We start from the raw sequence: 17,468 nt of genomic DNA, 5'->3' as shown, positions 1-17,468 counted from the left end.
TGGTGGCACACACCTCCTGAGTAGTCCCAGTTAGGGGGCTGAGGCAGGAGGACTGTTTCTTCTATTTATGTTACTTTAACAATAGAGAAGTTTAGATTATTTTCACATTATGTCCAAGTATTATCCCAACTCTATGACTACACATACCTGTAAAAATGGTTTGACTTGAGCAGCTCCACAGCTTCATACACTTTGTGGATGGAAAGTAGGTGAGAAGCAGCCTTGACATACTGATCCTGAAAACACAGCTGTTTGGCAAAAGCTTCCACAGCCCATAGCCACACATGGTAGCCAGCTGAAAAAATAAAAGATGGTGGTTAAAAAACAGTTGAAGAGAAAGTAAAAACAAAACCCAGTATATTTGGGTTGAAAAGCTTTGTTTTCAGTCGATGCATTCAGCAGAACATTTAGATACCAATTCAGCCACCACTACGGATGATCTGCTTCATCTACACATTCTGAAACAGCAATTGTTTGATTATGTAACACCAACAAAACAGTACAAAGCTGAAAAGATCAGAAAGGAATGTGTGAGCAGTTAGATAAATTCCTATAATTAGAATTGACGAACCAAAGGTAACATGCTTACGTGCTTTTTTTTTTTTTTTCTCTTTCCTTTTATTGTTTTTTGAGACAGGGTCTTGCTCTGTGGCTCAGGCTGGAGCTAAGTAGCACAATCATGGCTCACTGCAGCCTCAACCTCCCTGGGCTCAGGTGATCCTCCCACCACAGCCTCCTGAGTAGCTGGGACTACAGGTACATGCCACCATGCCCAGATAATTTTTTTATTTTTTGTAGAGATGGGGTTTTGCCATGTTGCCTAGGCTGGTCTCAAACTCCTGGGCTCCAGCGGCCTGCCCACCTCGGCCTCCCGAAATGCTGGTATTATAGGCATGAATCACCACACCCACCTTTTTTTTTTCTTTTTTAAAGAGACAAAGGTCTCATGATGTTGCCCAGGCTACAGTACAGTGGCTATTCACAGGCACAATTAACAGTGCCCTATAGGTCTGAATGCCTGGCCTTAAGCAATCCTCCTGCCTCAGCCTCCAGAGCAGCTGGGGACTACAGACTTGTGCCATTGTATCTTTAAAATTTACTAGACATGGCCAAATTGTCCTTCAAGAAGTTCTCACCAATTATGCTTTTGCCATTAAAGTGTCAGTGACCTGCTCTTTTTCACAGGGGTTGGGTTGGATTTACGAGTTTGTCTACTGCTGCAAACAGGATTAGCATTGTATCTATTTGTAAGTGATTTCAAGCTTAAGACTGGTACTGCCAAGACCCATCTTTAGTGGACGTATCCCAGAGATGATAGAGCTTTTACTGAAAAGAACAAGCACGAAAACCATACCCGCTGGTGCCATAGCCACAAGGTTGTCTGTCAGCTCCCCTCTTTCCGCTGCGGTTTGGAGAACACCTTTGAGATCTCCTTTCCAAAGCATAAGCTGGTGAAATAACTCAGGGTGGCCATTTTCTAAGTGACCTTTTCCTGTTTGAAAGAGAGATAATGTTTGGAAGGTGTTTCGGAAACATCTATTACTGACTTGTAGAAAAAGATAAAGCAAGATAGAAGAGAAAGTGGGCTCCTAAAATATGCAGTCATTCTCTGATAGGTGTCACCTACCAGAGTGATTACAAAAGGATGTGAAGCCCACTCGGTCACTGTCCACTCACCCACCTTCACATGTACTCAGAGTGAATGCTGTATGTTTAGGATCCTATGATGATGCAAGGGATGTATCAATATGTAAGTCAGTGAGCTCAAAACCTAGTTAGCTGACAGGTAAAACTAACCATTATAATATCACAGGAAGGCAGCCATCAAAGAGGTGCACACAAAATGTTGGGAAAGTATAAAGATGGATGGGATTACGTTGACTGGATTTGCCTCACCTTCTATATCAATCATTCTGTACAGCGTAGCCCTGTCTGTGAAAAGCCCCAGATGAAATCTTTCCTCAAGATCAGCAGACACATCTTCATTCGGTTCTGTTAATTTAAAAGGGAAAAAAAATCAGATGACGTCCTTACATTGGTTACAGTTTTCTGTCCAGTAACTTCCGAATATATGTTTGGAACACCCACTTCAGACACCGAGAGAATCAGAGCTCTAACAGACACTCCTGCAGTTACAAAGGGAGCAAAACACAAAAACACTTAAAATGTTAAAAGTGAACCCAAAATCAGCACATATTTAAGTGCAGTAAAAAGCAAGCAAAACAATATTAGTAAGTAAAAGAAAGTTCTTAATATTAACTGAGACTTACCACAAGGGGATTCAATATTCATCCTTTGCTTAAAAAAAAAGTCAACTGAGTAATTTTCCAGTAAGGAAAATAATGTGAAACTAGAAGGTTAACTATGTAAATTATAGGAAGTCATCACAAAGCTCCAAAGAGAAGGCTATGTATATAATAAAAGCATAAAACATCTCAATTAAGACACAAGAAACTGATAATAGTTTGATTATGTAATACAGACAAAACAGTACAAAATTCAAAAGAAAGAACGAAATGGAAACCCAGGATAGTGACCACCCTTGTTAGGGTAGGGGGAGACAGTAACTGGGAGGGAGGATGGTCCTCCATTCCCGGGGAGGAGAAACAGAGGACTGGGAGGACGATTTACTTTGAAAAAAAAAATTTTTTTTAAATTGTTTTTTTTTAAAGTAGAGACAGGGTCTCACTATGTTGCCCAGGCTGGCCTTGAACTGAGCTCAAGTGATCCTTCTGCTTCAGCCCCTTAAGCATCTGGGATAACAGGCACGCACCACTGTGCCGGGCGAGATGTACTTTCTTTTTATACTGTTTCCATTTCATTTTATTATGTGCATCCCTTTTCCACATGTAAACTTCAAATTTAAAAAATAAAGTTATTAAAATATCAAAATAGTGGACATTAAATGAAGACTTTGAAAAACAAAAATAAAAAAACCCTTCAAAACAAAACTTTCATCAAAAGCTTTCATCAAAAGCTTTTTTTAAGAAACTGCCATATTATGGGCATATTTCCAATAAGAAAAATTTTTTTCTCCATAAGGATACTGTTCAATGGGGAAAAATAGTTGAAGGAATTTATTCATGCTGAGATATTTAGGCCAACATACCAATTCTGGCACACAGATGGCTGGGAGGAAGTAGATTTAGAATAAAAGCAGAGCACTACATCTCAAAGGCATGGCAGTGCTGACAGTGGATCACAATGGGGAGTGTGGCAGCAGGGTGTAGGGGTGTAGGGATGTGGAGGGAAGGGAAGGCTGGAGAACATAAAAATACAGAAAACAATTTTAGACATTTCTTTGGGCATTCATTCAATAGCTAAGTAAACATCCCTTATATGTCAGTCCCAGAATACTATGGATGGGCCAAGGGAGTACATTTTTGTACCTTTGGAGTGCTTTGCAGTTGCTAGTACCAAACAGTCCTGATGAAGCTCCTCTTTGGATCTGTGGTCCAGGCTTGTACTCAGGGGAAGCAAGGAACGAGCTTTTCTCTTCTTGATTAAGGCTTCTGAAATGTAATAAAAGTACACACTATCTGAAGGAGAGCTGATCAGAAACATAAAATGGAATGCCTATTGTGTGAATGTAACCTACTGGCAGATGACGCCACAGACACAGAAAGTTCCTCCTCCTAATAAAGAAGCTTTCAAAATAAATTTGCTGGGGGCATTGTTCACAATACACACAAAAACGCTCTTGCTAACATTTATGATGTAATATCAACAACTGCAAAACATTTCAGCAAGTGCTAAAAAAAATTCAAAAGCATGACCCAAAATGGAAGGCTGGGTGCAGTGGCTCATGAATGTAATCCCAGCACTTTGGGAGGCTGAGGCGGGCAGATCACTTGAGGCCAGGAGTTCGAGACCAGCCTGGCCAACATGGTGAATTCCCACCTCTACAAAAATTAGCTGGGCATGGTGGCAGGTGCCTGTAATCCCAGCTACTCCGGAGGCTGAGGCAGGAGGATTGCTTGAGCCCGGGAGGTGGAGTTCATAGTGAGTCGAGAGTGCGCCACTGCCCTCTAGCCTGGGCGACTGGAGTGAAAATCTATCTCAAACAAAAAACAAACAAAAAACCCATAATCAGAAAACCCACAAATATTTTGAACCTAAAAAAACAAACAAGAAACCACACTGTTTTTTGACAGTTGCATGTAATATTTTGGGCTGCTTTAATAAAATACTGTATTTTAATTACTAGATACCAACCTGGCTTCTCTTTTGGTGGCTCCTTTTTCAGTAAAATGACTTTGTTATTAATGGTGACTTTTGACTTTTCAAAGCCTAAGGAAACCGGAGTGCAGATAACTGGTTCTCTGATAACTGGTTCTCTAGAAACTACATCATGGGGGAAAAAGGAAAAAAAAAGTTGAGGATAAAAATAATACAGAATTTCAGTTCTTTTTAAAAATTAAGAGCCATTCCAAGCTCAGCAATACAATCAATTCATCTATTACCAAAACTTTTGAGATAAAATACATTGGAAGGGAAGTAGGGATAGTTTTCCCTTCCCCATCTCCCAAACTAGCTGTTTTCAGGAATCTGTATGTCTATTACTTTGGGTTTTTTTTTTTTTTTTTTTTTTTTTTTTGACACAAAGTCTCACTCTGTTGCCCAGGCTAGAACTCAGTGGTGCGATCTCGGCTCACTGCAAGCTCTGCCTCCTAGGTCCAAGCAATTCTCCTGCCTGAGCCTCGTCAGTAGCTAGGACTACAGGCACAAGCCACCATGCCTGGCCAATTTTTGTATTTTTAGTAGGGATGAGGTTTTGCCATGTTGGCCAGGGTGGTCTCAAACTCCTGACCTCAGGTGATCCACCCGCCTCAGCCTCCCGAAGTGCTGGGATTACAAGCGTGAGCCACCACTCCCAGCTTACTTTGAACTGTTTTTTCTTTTTTTTTTGGTTAGAGATAAGGTATAACTCTTGCCCAGGCTGGAGTGTAGTGGTGTGATCACAGTCACTGAGGCCTTAACCTCCTGGGCTCAGGTGACCCTCCCCTCCTCAGTTTCCCAGAGTGGCTAGGACTATAGGCATAAGCCATTATCTTGGCAATTTTTACATTTTGTGCAGAGATGGGGGTTCCCTATGCTGCTTAGGCTAGTCTCAAGCTCCTGGGCTGATGCGAGTCTCCTTCCTTGGCCTCTCATAGTGCTGGGATTACAGGCATGAACCACCATGCCTGCCTTACTTTGAACTTTGACTAAGGAAAAAGCTTCCAGCCCTCAACAACTTTACACCATAAGCCAAAGAGTTCCTATACTTTGCTCAAGTGACAAAGCACTTTTTACATTTTTAGGTCATAAAGTACTAATTGCATATTTAATTATACTAACAAGAAGTAACTTTAATAATAGAGAATACTAGGTGTATGCAATATGGTATCACAATCCTGAGCACAATAACTTTTTAGAAACAACTTGTTGATCCATGTTTTGTATAGCCATTTTGTGAAAGAAAGGTTCTTTAAAAAAAGAAAAATAAAGAGATGTAGGATCTTGCTGTGTTGCCCAGGCTGGCCTCAAGCGGTCCTCCTGCCTCAGCCTCCTGAGCAGCTGGGACTAGAGGTATGTGCCACTGTACCTGACTAGAAAAGCATTTTGATGAGCCAAAATAATAAATCCATTAGGCTTTTGCTCTTTATTTACCCCAACTATGTGTCTAACAGCTATCCCTTGGGATGGAGAGCATCAGGAATGCCTTGTATCCTATATTCTAGTCATTTTAATTCTGTCACATCAATGTATTCTGTTTTAGAATTAAGCATGAGTCATTGCTTCTGCTTACAATGTTTGCTATTTAATAATTTATTTTAACAGGGACCAGATATTTAAGGTAATACTTTAAGGTAAGGTACAAAATAAAAAGAGTGCTAAAATTTTTACCTAAAAACAGTTTTTCTGTTAGTGATAGAACACTGTTTTGTGAGAAATCTGAGAACCACCACTATAGCTTAACTCACTAGAAGAAACTAATAACCATTCCACACATTTTTTTCTGTGAGAAGACAGAAAGCCACGTACAAACTCCAGGTAAGAGGGTTTGAGAGCTTGCAAGTTCCCACAGTGGTGGTAGCTTCTAGGTCAGACATTTGTAAGAGGGACAGTGGTTTCTTTCACCAAATGTGGCCACTGATGTCATACTGTTAAAACTTTTCCCATGTAAGTTCCTAAGTATACAACTACCCAAGCTTCACTTTGTCCCATGGTTTTACCTCGCTCAAGGTAAATAAGAAGTTTTCTCTATAGAACTTTACTATTTCCACTGCAAACATCCACTAGAACCCTTTTAAAATGTCAAAGATGTTTATTTTAGAGACTTGAATAAAGCTTGGAAAAAACAAAACAAAACAAAAACAAAACTAATGCTGTTTCCAAGAGTTGGAAAAATGGGAACAGCGAAGTTTCAAACTGAGTAAGGACCTAGCTTAGTCTCCTAGACATGACCACGAAATCCCAGTGACACCCAGGATTCTGCCACATACCTGCTGGAGCGAGGCCGCAGGGTAATTCCGGCTCCCGTGCTTCCTCCTCCCCTTCTTGGTCTGACACACCATTCTCCACAGGTCCCAAGTTCTCCTTCATGCTCTCTTCTTCATTTCCATCAATCGATTCCAGCTTTACAGGAGTTCTCAAGGTGGGCTTTTTCTTCTTTTTGGGCTTTGGCTTAGGTTGAGAGAGCCGTTTTTTCTCTAATTCAATACTTTTTTTGCCTACAAGAATCACAATAAAGAAGGACAGACTAAAGTATATATTCTTGGTTAAGACACTCTAGGTGGTAAACTCCAATATCTCATTACTCTTTAATAGCATTTTAACCCATTCCCTTCCTTCCCAATGAACTTTTAGAGTTATATTATCACAATATTAACCAAATGCTTTTGAGATTTCATTAAATCATAAACATGATGCCCAACAACACCCAAATATTTTAGTGTGTGTCTTATGAATAAGGACATGCTCCAACATCACCATAGTACAACCACGGAAATCAAGAAATTAACATGACTCATTACTGCCATCTACTCCGTACACTCTAAGTTCTGCCAATTTTACCCAGATGTCTTTTTATTTTGGGGCAGAGTTTCGCTCTTCTTGCCTGGGCTGGAGTGCAATGGCGTGATCTTGGCTCACCGCAACTTCTGCCTCCCGGGTTCAAGCGATTCTCCTGCCTCAGCCTCCTGAGTAGCTGGAATTACAGGCACGCGCCACCATGCCCAGCTAATTTTTGTATTTTTAGTAGAGACGGAGTTTCATCATGTTGGTCAGGCTGGTCTCAAACTCCCGACCTCAGGTGATCTGCCCACCTTGGCCTCCCAAAGTGCTCCCAAGTGCTTACAGGCGTGAGCCACATGCCCGGCCTACCCAGATGTCTTTTATAGCAAAAGGAATCAATCGAGGATCACAGTACATTTGGTTGTCATGCCTTTCTGGTTCCCTTCAGCCTGGAACAGTTAGTTGCATGGTTTTCCTTTGACTTTCATAATTTAAAACTTCTGAAGATTATAGGACAGTTATTTTGTCCAATTTCCCTCAATTTAGGTCTGCCAGATGTTTTTCATGAGTAGATCTAGGGTATGCATCTTTAGCTGGAATGCACATTAGTGCTGCTGTGTTCATCCAGGGCAATCTATGAGGTAGCAGCTAATTTTTATTTGTCCCATTTGGTTTACTTTGATCACTTGATTAAGGGAGTGTCTTGCAAGTTACTCCCTAAAAGGGTATTTCCCCTGTTTAACTACTAGGTATTTGCATCTACTAGTTTTAGTATTCACGGATGTTTCTTGATTAAAAATTGTTACCATGATGACTGCCAAATAGTGAGTTTGTTTTTTCTTTTTTTTTGAGACAGGCTCTTGCTCTGTTGTCTGGGCTGGAGTACAGTGGCAGAATCTCAGTTCACGGCAGCCTTGACCTTCCAGGCTCAATCAATCCTCCTGCCTCAGCCTCTTGAACAGCTGGGACTACAGGTGTGCAATACCATGCCTGGGTAATTTTTGAACTTTTTTTTTTTTTTTCTTTTTTTGTAGAGGCGGGGTTTTGTCATGTTGGCCAGGCTGGTATTAAACTCCTGGGCTCAAGTGATCAGCTCACCTCCCAAAGTGCTGGGATTACAGACGTGAGCTGCTGCACCTGGCCCACAGAGTGAACTTCTAATTCCAGGACTTCACTCTACATTCTACCACAAGGAAGAGCTTGACATCCAGTTGGCATCCTACCACAAGGAAGAGCTTGTGCTTCTCCCCATTTATTTATTGTACCAGTCTGGACTCAGGAATTCTTCCATTACTATTCTATTTTCATTTTTAAGGTTTCTACATTTACATTTTAAGGTTTTTATCCTTTGCTTACTTTAAAATCATCTTTATTGAGGGGTAATATAATAAAATACACCCATTTTTTAATACGTTGATGAGTTGTGACAGATGTATGTAGTCACATCACCCTACCACAATTACTTTTGTACCAATCTAATATTTCCATCAAGCCTCTTTGTGGTAAGACATACTCCCTGCTTGAGCCCTAGGCAATCACTAATTTGCTCTCACTGTGGTTTAGTTTTGCCTGTTGAAGAATTTTACATACACCGGGCGCAGTGGCTCATGCCTATAATCCCAGCACTTTGGGAGGCTGAGGTGGGCAGATCACCTGAGGTCAGGAGTTCAATCCCAGCCTGGCCAACATGGTGAATCCCTGTCTCTACTAAAAACACAAAAAATTAGCTAGCTGTGAGGCATGTACCTGTAGACACAGCTACTCAGGAGGCTGAGGCAGGAGAATTGCTTGAACCTGGGGGGTGGAGGCTGTAGTGAGCCAAGAGTGCGCCATTGCACTCCAGGCTGGGTGACAAAATTTCCAAAAAAAAAAAAAAAAGAATTTCACATAAACAGAATTAGACAGTATGTAGTCTTTTGTGCCTAGCTGCTTCTGCTTGGCATAATGTTTTTCTAGATTCAGTTTTGTTCTTTATCAGTTGTTACCTTCTTTTTATTGTGGAGTAGAAGCCTACTGTAGGAATATACTGCAATTAATTCATTTATCTGATGATGGACATTTGGATTGTTATCAGTTTTTGGTCATCACAGATAAAGCTACTATGAACATTCTTTTACAAGTCTTTATGTGGACATATCATTTCATTTCTTTGGGTGTAAATTTCTAGTTGCTTAATATATTCTTTCATTTAAAATAAAAATTATTTCACAGAGACAATGTCTCCCTATATTGCCCAGGCTAGTCCTGAACTCCTGAACTTAAGCCATCCTCCTGCCTCGGCATCCCAAAGTGTTGGGATTACAGGAGTGAGCCACCATGCTTGGCCAATTTTTCCTATTTGCTTTTATTTTGTAATTTTTGGTAGAGATGGGATCTCGCGCTGTTGCCAGGCTGGTCTCAAACTCCTGGCCTTAAGTGATCCTCTAGCTTTGGCTTCCCAAAGTGCTGGGAATATAGACATGAGCCACTGTGCCCAGCAGTTGCTTAATATATTTTGTCTAGCTTTCTAGTTGCTTATGGCAAGTCTGATACCAATTAATCTTTCTTAGCCAGAAATGGAATTTTCCTCTTACTTTATTTTCAACAATTGTCCCAGATTTGGTCAGTGGGAGCCTCTTGAAGCTGTTTCTTTTGTCCTTTTGACATGTCTCCTGAATTCTTTGAGTACTGCCTTCCTTTGTGGCATAAGAATATTCCAGGTTGTTTGTATTCTTCCTGTCCCAGCCTGGAAAGAGCCATTTATCCAAGAAACCACGGACACTTTCAGTGGAGAATGTCATTTAGAAACCAAGATTTGGGCTGGGCACGGTGGCTCATGCCTGTAATCCCAGCACTTTGGGAGGCTGGTGGGCAGATCACTTGAGGCCAGGAGTTTGAGATCAGCCTGGCCAACATGGCTAGACCCCATCTCTACTAAAAATACAAAAAAATTAGTCAGGCATAGTAGTGCACACCTTTAGTTCCAGCTACTAGGGAGGCCGAGGTGCGAGAATCGCTTTAACACAGGAGATAGAGGCTGCAGTGAGCCAAGATCACGCCACTACATTCCAGTCTGGGCAACACAGCGAGACTCTGTCTCAAAAAAGAAACCAAGATCTGAGTGCCAGGTATGCTCTTTCCTATTGTGGGTGGTGGTGTTCTCAAGCCCTTGTGGCTGCCTTCTTGCTTAGGCTCAGATACCTGCCATACTGACACTAATGCCCTACACGAATGTCTTCCTTGCTCAATCCTGATCAACTCAATTATTAAGAAAGGGAGAACAAGAATTAAATAAGCTCTAGATTCTGACTGACCTTGAGGAGGCCGGGAATGATCTTGCATGGAAGTGAGCCACTTGTGCACACAAAAGTCATCTGCCCCTGAATAGATGCAGTCTGGATCCAAAGGAGACCACGTCACACAAAGCAGTCGACCTCGATGTCCTCGGAAATTGCACAGGGGCTCTTCCCGGAGAGCATCCCACACCTAAACCCAAAAGCACATGGCCGAATAGACATTTTCTGGTTATTCTATTGTTTGGGGGGTATGTTTTCTAACTAAAAAACAAAAACAAACAAAAAACAATCTGCAGCCTCTTATTTCCTCACATGATTTGGAGTTTTCTCTTAGAAGTTCAATTTCAGAAGAGTACTATTTCCTGTGAGAGACTTCTGTGCTCGGAGATGTATAGACATTCCTACGGGGATGATTTTGAATGAGCTTCTACTGGTGTCCTATGGATTCCACTGTCTCGAACCAAAACCGTATGTTAACTTTTGGGCTTCAGATTTTGGTATCATGAAGAAAATAACCCACATCTAGTACAGAAATTAGAGTTCTAATTTCTCATAAATGATTCTTTTGTCTCCAATTCCTTGAGTAATTGGCCAACCTGCTTTCTATTTCTTGAATTATTCTGAACTCAGTTTCACAGAAGGGAGCCCTTTGTGGCTCTTAGCTTTGTGCTGATAGTTCAATTACAACTCAACACTGAGAGAGACAGACATCACGGGTGTTAGGTCCTCAGCTCCTAACACCTATTCTAGTTCTGATATCCAGAAGTCCTCCTCATAGATCTGGCCTGGCATTTCATCTTTACTTATTTAGAACTTGGACATTTCTGACTTAACAATTTATTATTAAAAATTGTTTTGTGATTTTTAGCCAACACTTCAGTGTCTGAACAGAAGAGAGTACTTTGCATACATATTAGTCCACCATACTGACAGGGAGTCAGAATGAAATCTGTAAAAATGTTAGAGTTAGCTAGTTCCTATCAATACTTTCCCCTTCATCTAAGTAAAAAAACCCCAGTCTTAGCCTGCTGAAGGCCCAGCTATGTGGAATGAAAGAAACTAAAATAAAGCCAGAAAATCTCCTTCTGTAGATGATAATGGGGGAGGGAAAACCTGTTCACAACCAGGGGAAAAGACGAAAGAATTTGTTAGAGTACACAGTGAGGGACCCACAGGGACAAGGACACAATAGTACCTGGGCTGTACCATCATAGGAAGCAGACACCAGCCTTCCATCATGATGTAGGCTCCACGCCACACTGGTAATCTTGGCCGTATGCCCTGAGAGGGTGCGGTAGGGCTCCGTAATGGTCACTGGAGACTCAGGGCTGCTCTCTAAAAGGCAAGGGAGAGACATCACTGCTACTACTAATAATAACAAAAAAACAAAACAAAAAGTACATCCAGGAAGGCATTCACATGGCAAGAATCAAGATTTTGCCATACATTTTCCAGGTGATTTTTTTTTGAGATGGAGTTTCACTCTTGTTGCTCAGGCTGGAGTGCAATGGCGCAATCTTGGCTCACTGCAACCTCTGCCTCCTGGGTTCAAGCAATTCTCCTGCCTCAGCCTCCCAAGTCTAGGTGAGTTTTAGCAGGCAACATTGTTAGTTATTAAGAGTGTGGGCACATCCACAGTGCTTAGCATATAGATTACCATGAGAAGTGTTAGGTCTCATTATCACTTATAGGATATTCTAGCTAAAATGTGTAATTTGAATACAGTCATGAGAAAATACCAGACAAATGCAAAATGAGAAAGCATCTACAAAATGAGTGCCCTATCTTCCTCAAAAATGTCACGTAAGATTTTAAAAAGTCTGGCTTGGCCAGGCATGTTGGCTTACGCCTATAATCCCAGCCCTTTGGGAGGCCAAGGTGGGCAAATTGCTTGAGTTCAGGAGTTTAAGACCAGCCTGCAGAAACCCTGACTCTACTAAAATACAAAAATTAACTGGGTGTGTTGGTGCACACCTATAGTCCCAGCTATGTGGGAGGCTGAGATGGGTGGATTGCTTGAGCCTGGGAGGCAGAAGTTGCAGTGAGCTGAGATCATGCCACTGAACTCCAGCCTGGGTGTCAGAGTGAGACTGAAAAAAAAAGGAAAAACACAAAAACCAAAAACCAACCTAGCCAGGCATTGTGGTGTGCGCCTGTAGTACCAGCTATTCAGGAGGCTGAGGTGGGAGGATGGTTTGAGCCCAGGAGTTGGAGGCTGTTGTGAGCTATAACTGCACCACTACACTCCAGCCTGAACAATACAATGACACCCAGTTTCTAAAAAATAAATACATACTTTTTTTTTTTTTTGAGACGGAGTTTCACTCTTGTTTCCCAGGCTGGAGTGCAATGGTGTGATCTCAGTTCACTGCAACCTCCGCCTCCCAGGTTCAAGCCATTCTCCTGCCTCAGCCTCCTGAGTAGCTGGGATTACAGGCACGTGCCACCACGCCCAGCTAAGTTTTGTATTTTTAGTAGAGATGGGGTTTTACCATGTTGGCCAGGCTGGTCTCGAACTCCTGACTTCAGGCGATCCACCCATCTTGGCCTCCCAAAGTGCTAGGATTATAGGCGTGAGCCACCACGCCTGGCCTAAATAATTTTTAAAAGGCTGAGAAATTATTACAGATGAAAGGAGACTAAAGAGATATGACAACAAAATGCAAATAGGTGATCTTGTGTTTGAATTTGCGCTGCAGAAAAAAAGAACTACTATTAAGGACATTATTGGATCAACTGACGCAACTAGGATATGGGTGGCTGATTAAATTATTTTATTTTTTTTAAAAGAGCTTAGGTCTTACTCTATCTATGGCCAAGGGTGGAGTACAGTGACATAGTCATAGCTAACTGCAGCCTCCAACTCCTGGGCTGAAGGGATCCTCCCACCTCAGCCTGTGAGTAACTGGGCCTATAGGTACCCATCATGTCCAGCTAATTTTTAAAACTTTTGTAGAGATGGGGTTTTGCTACATTGCTCAGGATGGTCCCGAAATCCTGGCCTCAAGTGATCATTCTGCCATGGCCTCCTAAAGTGTTTGGATTATAGGAATAAGCTACCACGTCTAGCCTAAACTATTCGTTTAAATTGACAAATAATAGGTGTATATATTTTAAGGGAAAGATGAAACTCTTGTACATTAAGTTAAACTAACTGGTAATGGGTAGGAAAAACTATATACACACACGCACACAGAATAAAGCCAATATGATAACACATCAAAAATTGTTGCATCTATTAATAGGAAAAAACATGAGATTTCTTTGTACAATTTTTGTAACTTTCCTCTAAGTCTAAATTATTTCAAAATAAGAAGGTAAAAATTAAATGAAATGGATTCTGCCAGTTTTCTTCCTTTCTCTATTATTTAGTAGATATGATACGAAGTAGATGATTAATTTAAAATCCCAATAATAGTCGTAAGGACCAGAATCAGCTTTCTAACCTAAGTTCATTAGTTATATACTGTCACTATTTATTACTAGGAAAATACATCTACATTTTAATACATTTTCCATATGGCTTTTAACTCAGTAGAGTCACTACTAGAACCAAAAATATTTTTTCTTGTTACACATAGGATTCTTTGAAAACTACTGAAGTAAATTCTAGAGAAATAAAAAACGTAACTATTTTCACTATGGCTGAGAGCACATATTTTCTAGCACTCTGAAAACAGTTTAGTGTCAGATTATAATTTCTTCATATTAGAAAAAAAAGTAATCCCATTTCACTCATATTTAAAAATGGCTCTTATGACCACCTACTATGGTTTTCCCAGGCGCCGAAGGGGCCTCAATGAAACTTAAGATTCCTTATGGAATAAATCATACCCATATGAAGATTAACTCATTATAGGCCAGGCGCAGTGGCTCACGCCTGTAGTCCCAGCACTTTGGGAGGCCAAGGCGGGCAGATCACATGAGGTTGAAGTTTGAGACCAGCCTGACCAATGCGGCGAAACCCTGTCTCGACTAAAATACAAAAAGTTAGCCAGGCATGGTGGCGCGTGCCTGTAGTCCCAGCTACTTGGGAGGTTGAGGCAGGAGAATCGCTTGGACCTGAAAGGTGGAGGTTGCAGTGAGCCGACATTGTCCCACTGCACTTCAGCCTGGTGACAGAGCAAGACTCCATCTCAAAAAAAAAAAAAAGAAAAGAAAGTTAACTCATTAAGCATGGAATAGTACTTGCTAGAACACATACAGACACTGCAATTAGACACTGTAAAGTTGAAACTAGGCTCTATCATACATTAGCGATGATACTTGCTCGAATACGTTAGTTAACCTTTCTGGGCCTCAGTTTAATCACTGGGAAAATGAGGATAACATTACCTATCACCCTCACAGGATTTTAAGAATCAGGTGCAATCAAACATGGGAATGAAGAATATGTCCTGTGTTTGTGTGTAACACTCAAAAACTGCTAGAGGAAGTATTAAATGGCATAATGTTTTTGGAGAGCTGCTTAACAATAACTATAAAAAACTACATTCTTTTACCTAGCAATTCCACTTCTAGAATTTTCTGTACGAAAATGATTCAACCATGTTCATGAAAATATATGTATAAGGCAGTTTATTGTAATAGTACTTAAATTGTAAAAATAAATAAATAAATAATTTGATGGTCATTCAATTGTGGAATGGATAAATTATGGTATGCCCATATAATGGAATGAACAGATAATTTTTTTTTTTTTAATTTTTATTTTTTGTATAGATGGGGTCTCACTACATTGCCCAGGCTGGTTTCAAACTCCTGGTCTCAAACTATCCTTCCACTATGGCCTTCCAAAGTACTAGGATTACAGGCATGAGCTACCGTGCCTGGCCAACAGATGTTTGTTAATAACAGCAAAATAGATCCTTATATACTGACATAAAAAGATGTCCATGATAAATATTATAAATTTAGAGAAAAAAACTGCAAGCAGTATATATTATATATAGTAATTTCTTTTTAGCTAGGAACAAAGATTATTCTTTCACACAAGTACACAGGAGGGCAAACCTATTAACATATACTAATGTATATACATATGTAGGCTATGACTTTATAAAATCTAGAGAAAATATGCAGCAAACTAGTAACAATGGTTATTGAATAAGATTTTATCTTATAATTTTTTTAACTTCATTTTTTTTCTTTCTTTTTTGAGATAGGGTGTGCTCTGTCACCCAGGCTAGGGTGCAGTGGCACAAATATAGGTCACTGCAGCCTCAAACTCCTGGGATCAAATGATTCTCCCAGCTCAGCCTCCCAAGTAGCTGGGACTACAGGCGTGCACCTCTAACCTGGCAAATTTGTTTTTTATTTTTAATTTTCTGTAGAAACAGAGCCTCACTGTTTAACAGGCTGGTCTCAAAATCCTGGCCACAAGTAATCTCGCTGTGGCCTCCCAAAGTGCTGGGATTACAGGTGTGAGCAACTATGCCTGGCCAACTTCAGCTTCTGTTACCAGTTTTGTCATGTTTGAAAGAATTTTAAAATAAGATGAATCTATTACTTTTGAAACAGAAAACGTAGTAAAAATAATATTTATTATAATGTCAAAAATAAAGTAAAAAGTGACAAAGATTAGAATGGAAAGTAGCTGAACAAACGGTATCATCCCCAGTATGAAAGAAACCAAAGTTACCTATGACAGTCTTCAGGTTGTGCACATAAATGACTGCATTGTTGGAGCCAGAGGCCATCAGATAGCTCAGCTCTGGCTGGCTGCCATGCTCATGATGCCAGCTAATGGTATTCACAAGCTTGTGATGTTGTTGGATAGTACAGATCAGTTTCAGGTTGGGAACCTGAAATATTTCTATTGATCTGGAATAAGAAACACATCAAAACAAGAAAGATGGATGATCAAATTACAAGTTACAGTGCAAACAGTAGCTCCCTCTTTCCATCAGTCAAGGAAAGATGAGGTAGAAAAGGATAACCCTTTCTATTACCGCAAAGATCATTCTCTCATAAAAAATCAAGTATAAAAAGTTATTCTCCAAAAAGTATAATCAGCTTTTAAAAATTCTAGCAATATCCTAACAATTCTTTTCTTAAAAAAATTAATTTTTGGCTGGGCGCGGTGGCTCACGACTGTAATCCCAGCACTTTGGGAGGCTGAGGTGGGCGGATCATGAGGTCAGGAGATCGAGACCATCTTGGCTAACACGGTGAAACCCCATCTCTACTAAAAATACAAAAAAATTTGCCAGGCAGGTGGCGGGCACCTGTAGTCCCAGTTACTTGGGAGGTTGAGGCAGGAGAATGGCGTGAACCCAGGAGGCAGAGCTTGCAGCAAGCCGAGATCGCGCCACTGCACTCCAGCCTGGGTGACAGAGCGAGACTCCCTCTCAAAAAAAAAAAAAAAACTAATTAAAAAAAATTTTAACTTTCCACACTACCTCAGTGTAACAATCTCCTAGCATTCTAACGATGCTTGATAAAATTGTGTTCATCAGGCCTTCATGACAAATGATGATACGGAGAAGCTAAAAGAATTAACAGATCAATGGCTGAATTAGGACTGTTACTATGATTAACACTGGTCAGGACACAGACCTAAAAAGCATTTCTGACTAGGCTTACTTTAAACAAATGGAGTGAGATTTAGGCAGTTCAACATAGGAGGTGACCGTTTTGTGAGGCACAAGACAGCCAAAATACAGTGTAGTCAAATACTCTCAATGGACCGAAAATATCTAAATAATTCTGTAGTTCTCAAAGACACAGGGCACTCCCAGATCAGCAGAGGATATCAAGAATAAACCAAAATACCAAATACAACTGGGCCTCCCCAGCTAACGTTACAGACGGTATTAGTCAGCTTGTGATCAAATATATGTGCAATCACAAATTTTTGTATCTTAAAGAAGCAAATACATACCCATCTTCATTGCCAAGAGCCATGATTTTGCCATCTGCTTTCCAACTTATCTCTGTGTGTACAGGCAATTTGTACTAGAAAGCAGAACAAACCAATCTTGATTATAAACATATCTCACAAATCAACAATGACAGCATGAGAAAAAAAAAAACCCTAGAGTTTAAAAACGTTTTAATTATACAACAGCTATTCTTGTAAATAATCTACATAATTAGTCAAAGGATTACTAAGAACACGCATTCTAATTCTCATTTCCTAACTGGGTCAAAAAAACAAAACAAAACAAAACAAAAAACCCCCAAGGCCAATAA

The 17,468-nt window shown here is 40.4% G+C and overlaps 1 protein-coding gene across 4 annotated transcripts in view; it reads right to left on the bottom strand.

Moving 5' to 3' along the window:
• Positions 1-17,468, bottom strand: part of GEMIN5 (gem nuclear organelle associated protein 5) — a 49,538-nt gene that overhangs the window by 13,662 nt on the left and 18,408 nt on the right. For 2 of the 4 annotated variants that reach the window (XM_050793893.1, XM_050793894.1), the window contains exons 12-21: positions 17,158-17,231; positions 15,916-16,097; positions 11,470-11,609; positions 10,293-10,464; positions 6,489-6,716; positions 4,216-4,344; positions 3,390-3,512; positions 1,897-1,992; positions 1,355-1,492; positions 148-295 (exon numbers count right to left, since the gene is read on the bottom strand). In XM_050793893.1, coding sequence (XP_050649850.1) covers positions 148-295; positions 1,355-1,492; positions 1,897-1,992; positions 3,390-3,512; positions 4,216-4,344; positions 6,489-6,716; positions 10,293-10,464; positions 11,470-11,609; positions 15,916-16,097; positions 17,158-17,231 — 1,430 coding nt within the window. The remainder of the gene's footprint in view (positions 1-147; positions 296-1,354; positions 1,493-1,896; positions 1,993-3,389; positions 3,513-4,215; positions 4,345-6,488; positions 6,717-10,292; positions 10,465-11,469; positions 11,610-15,915; positions 16,098-17,157; positions 17,232-17,468) is intronic. The other 2 variants (XM_050793895.1, XM_050793896.1) reach the window with 1 other exon arrangement.

This window comes from Macaca thibetana, chromosome 6 (assembly GCF_024542745.1).
Source record: "Macaca thibetana thibetana isolate TM-01 chromosome 6, ASM2454274v1, whole genome shotgun sequence".
NCBI classification, from domain to species: Eukaryota; Metazoa; Chordata; class Mammalia; order Primates; family Cercopithecidae; genus Macaca; species Macaca thibetana.
Note: the sequence above shows the minus strand (reverse complement) of the source record. Positions and strands in the feature narration are given on the sequence as shown.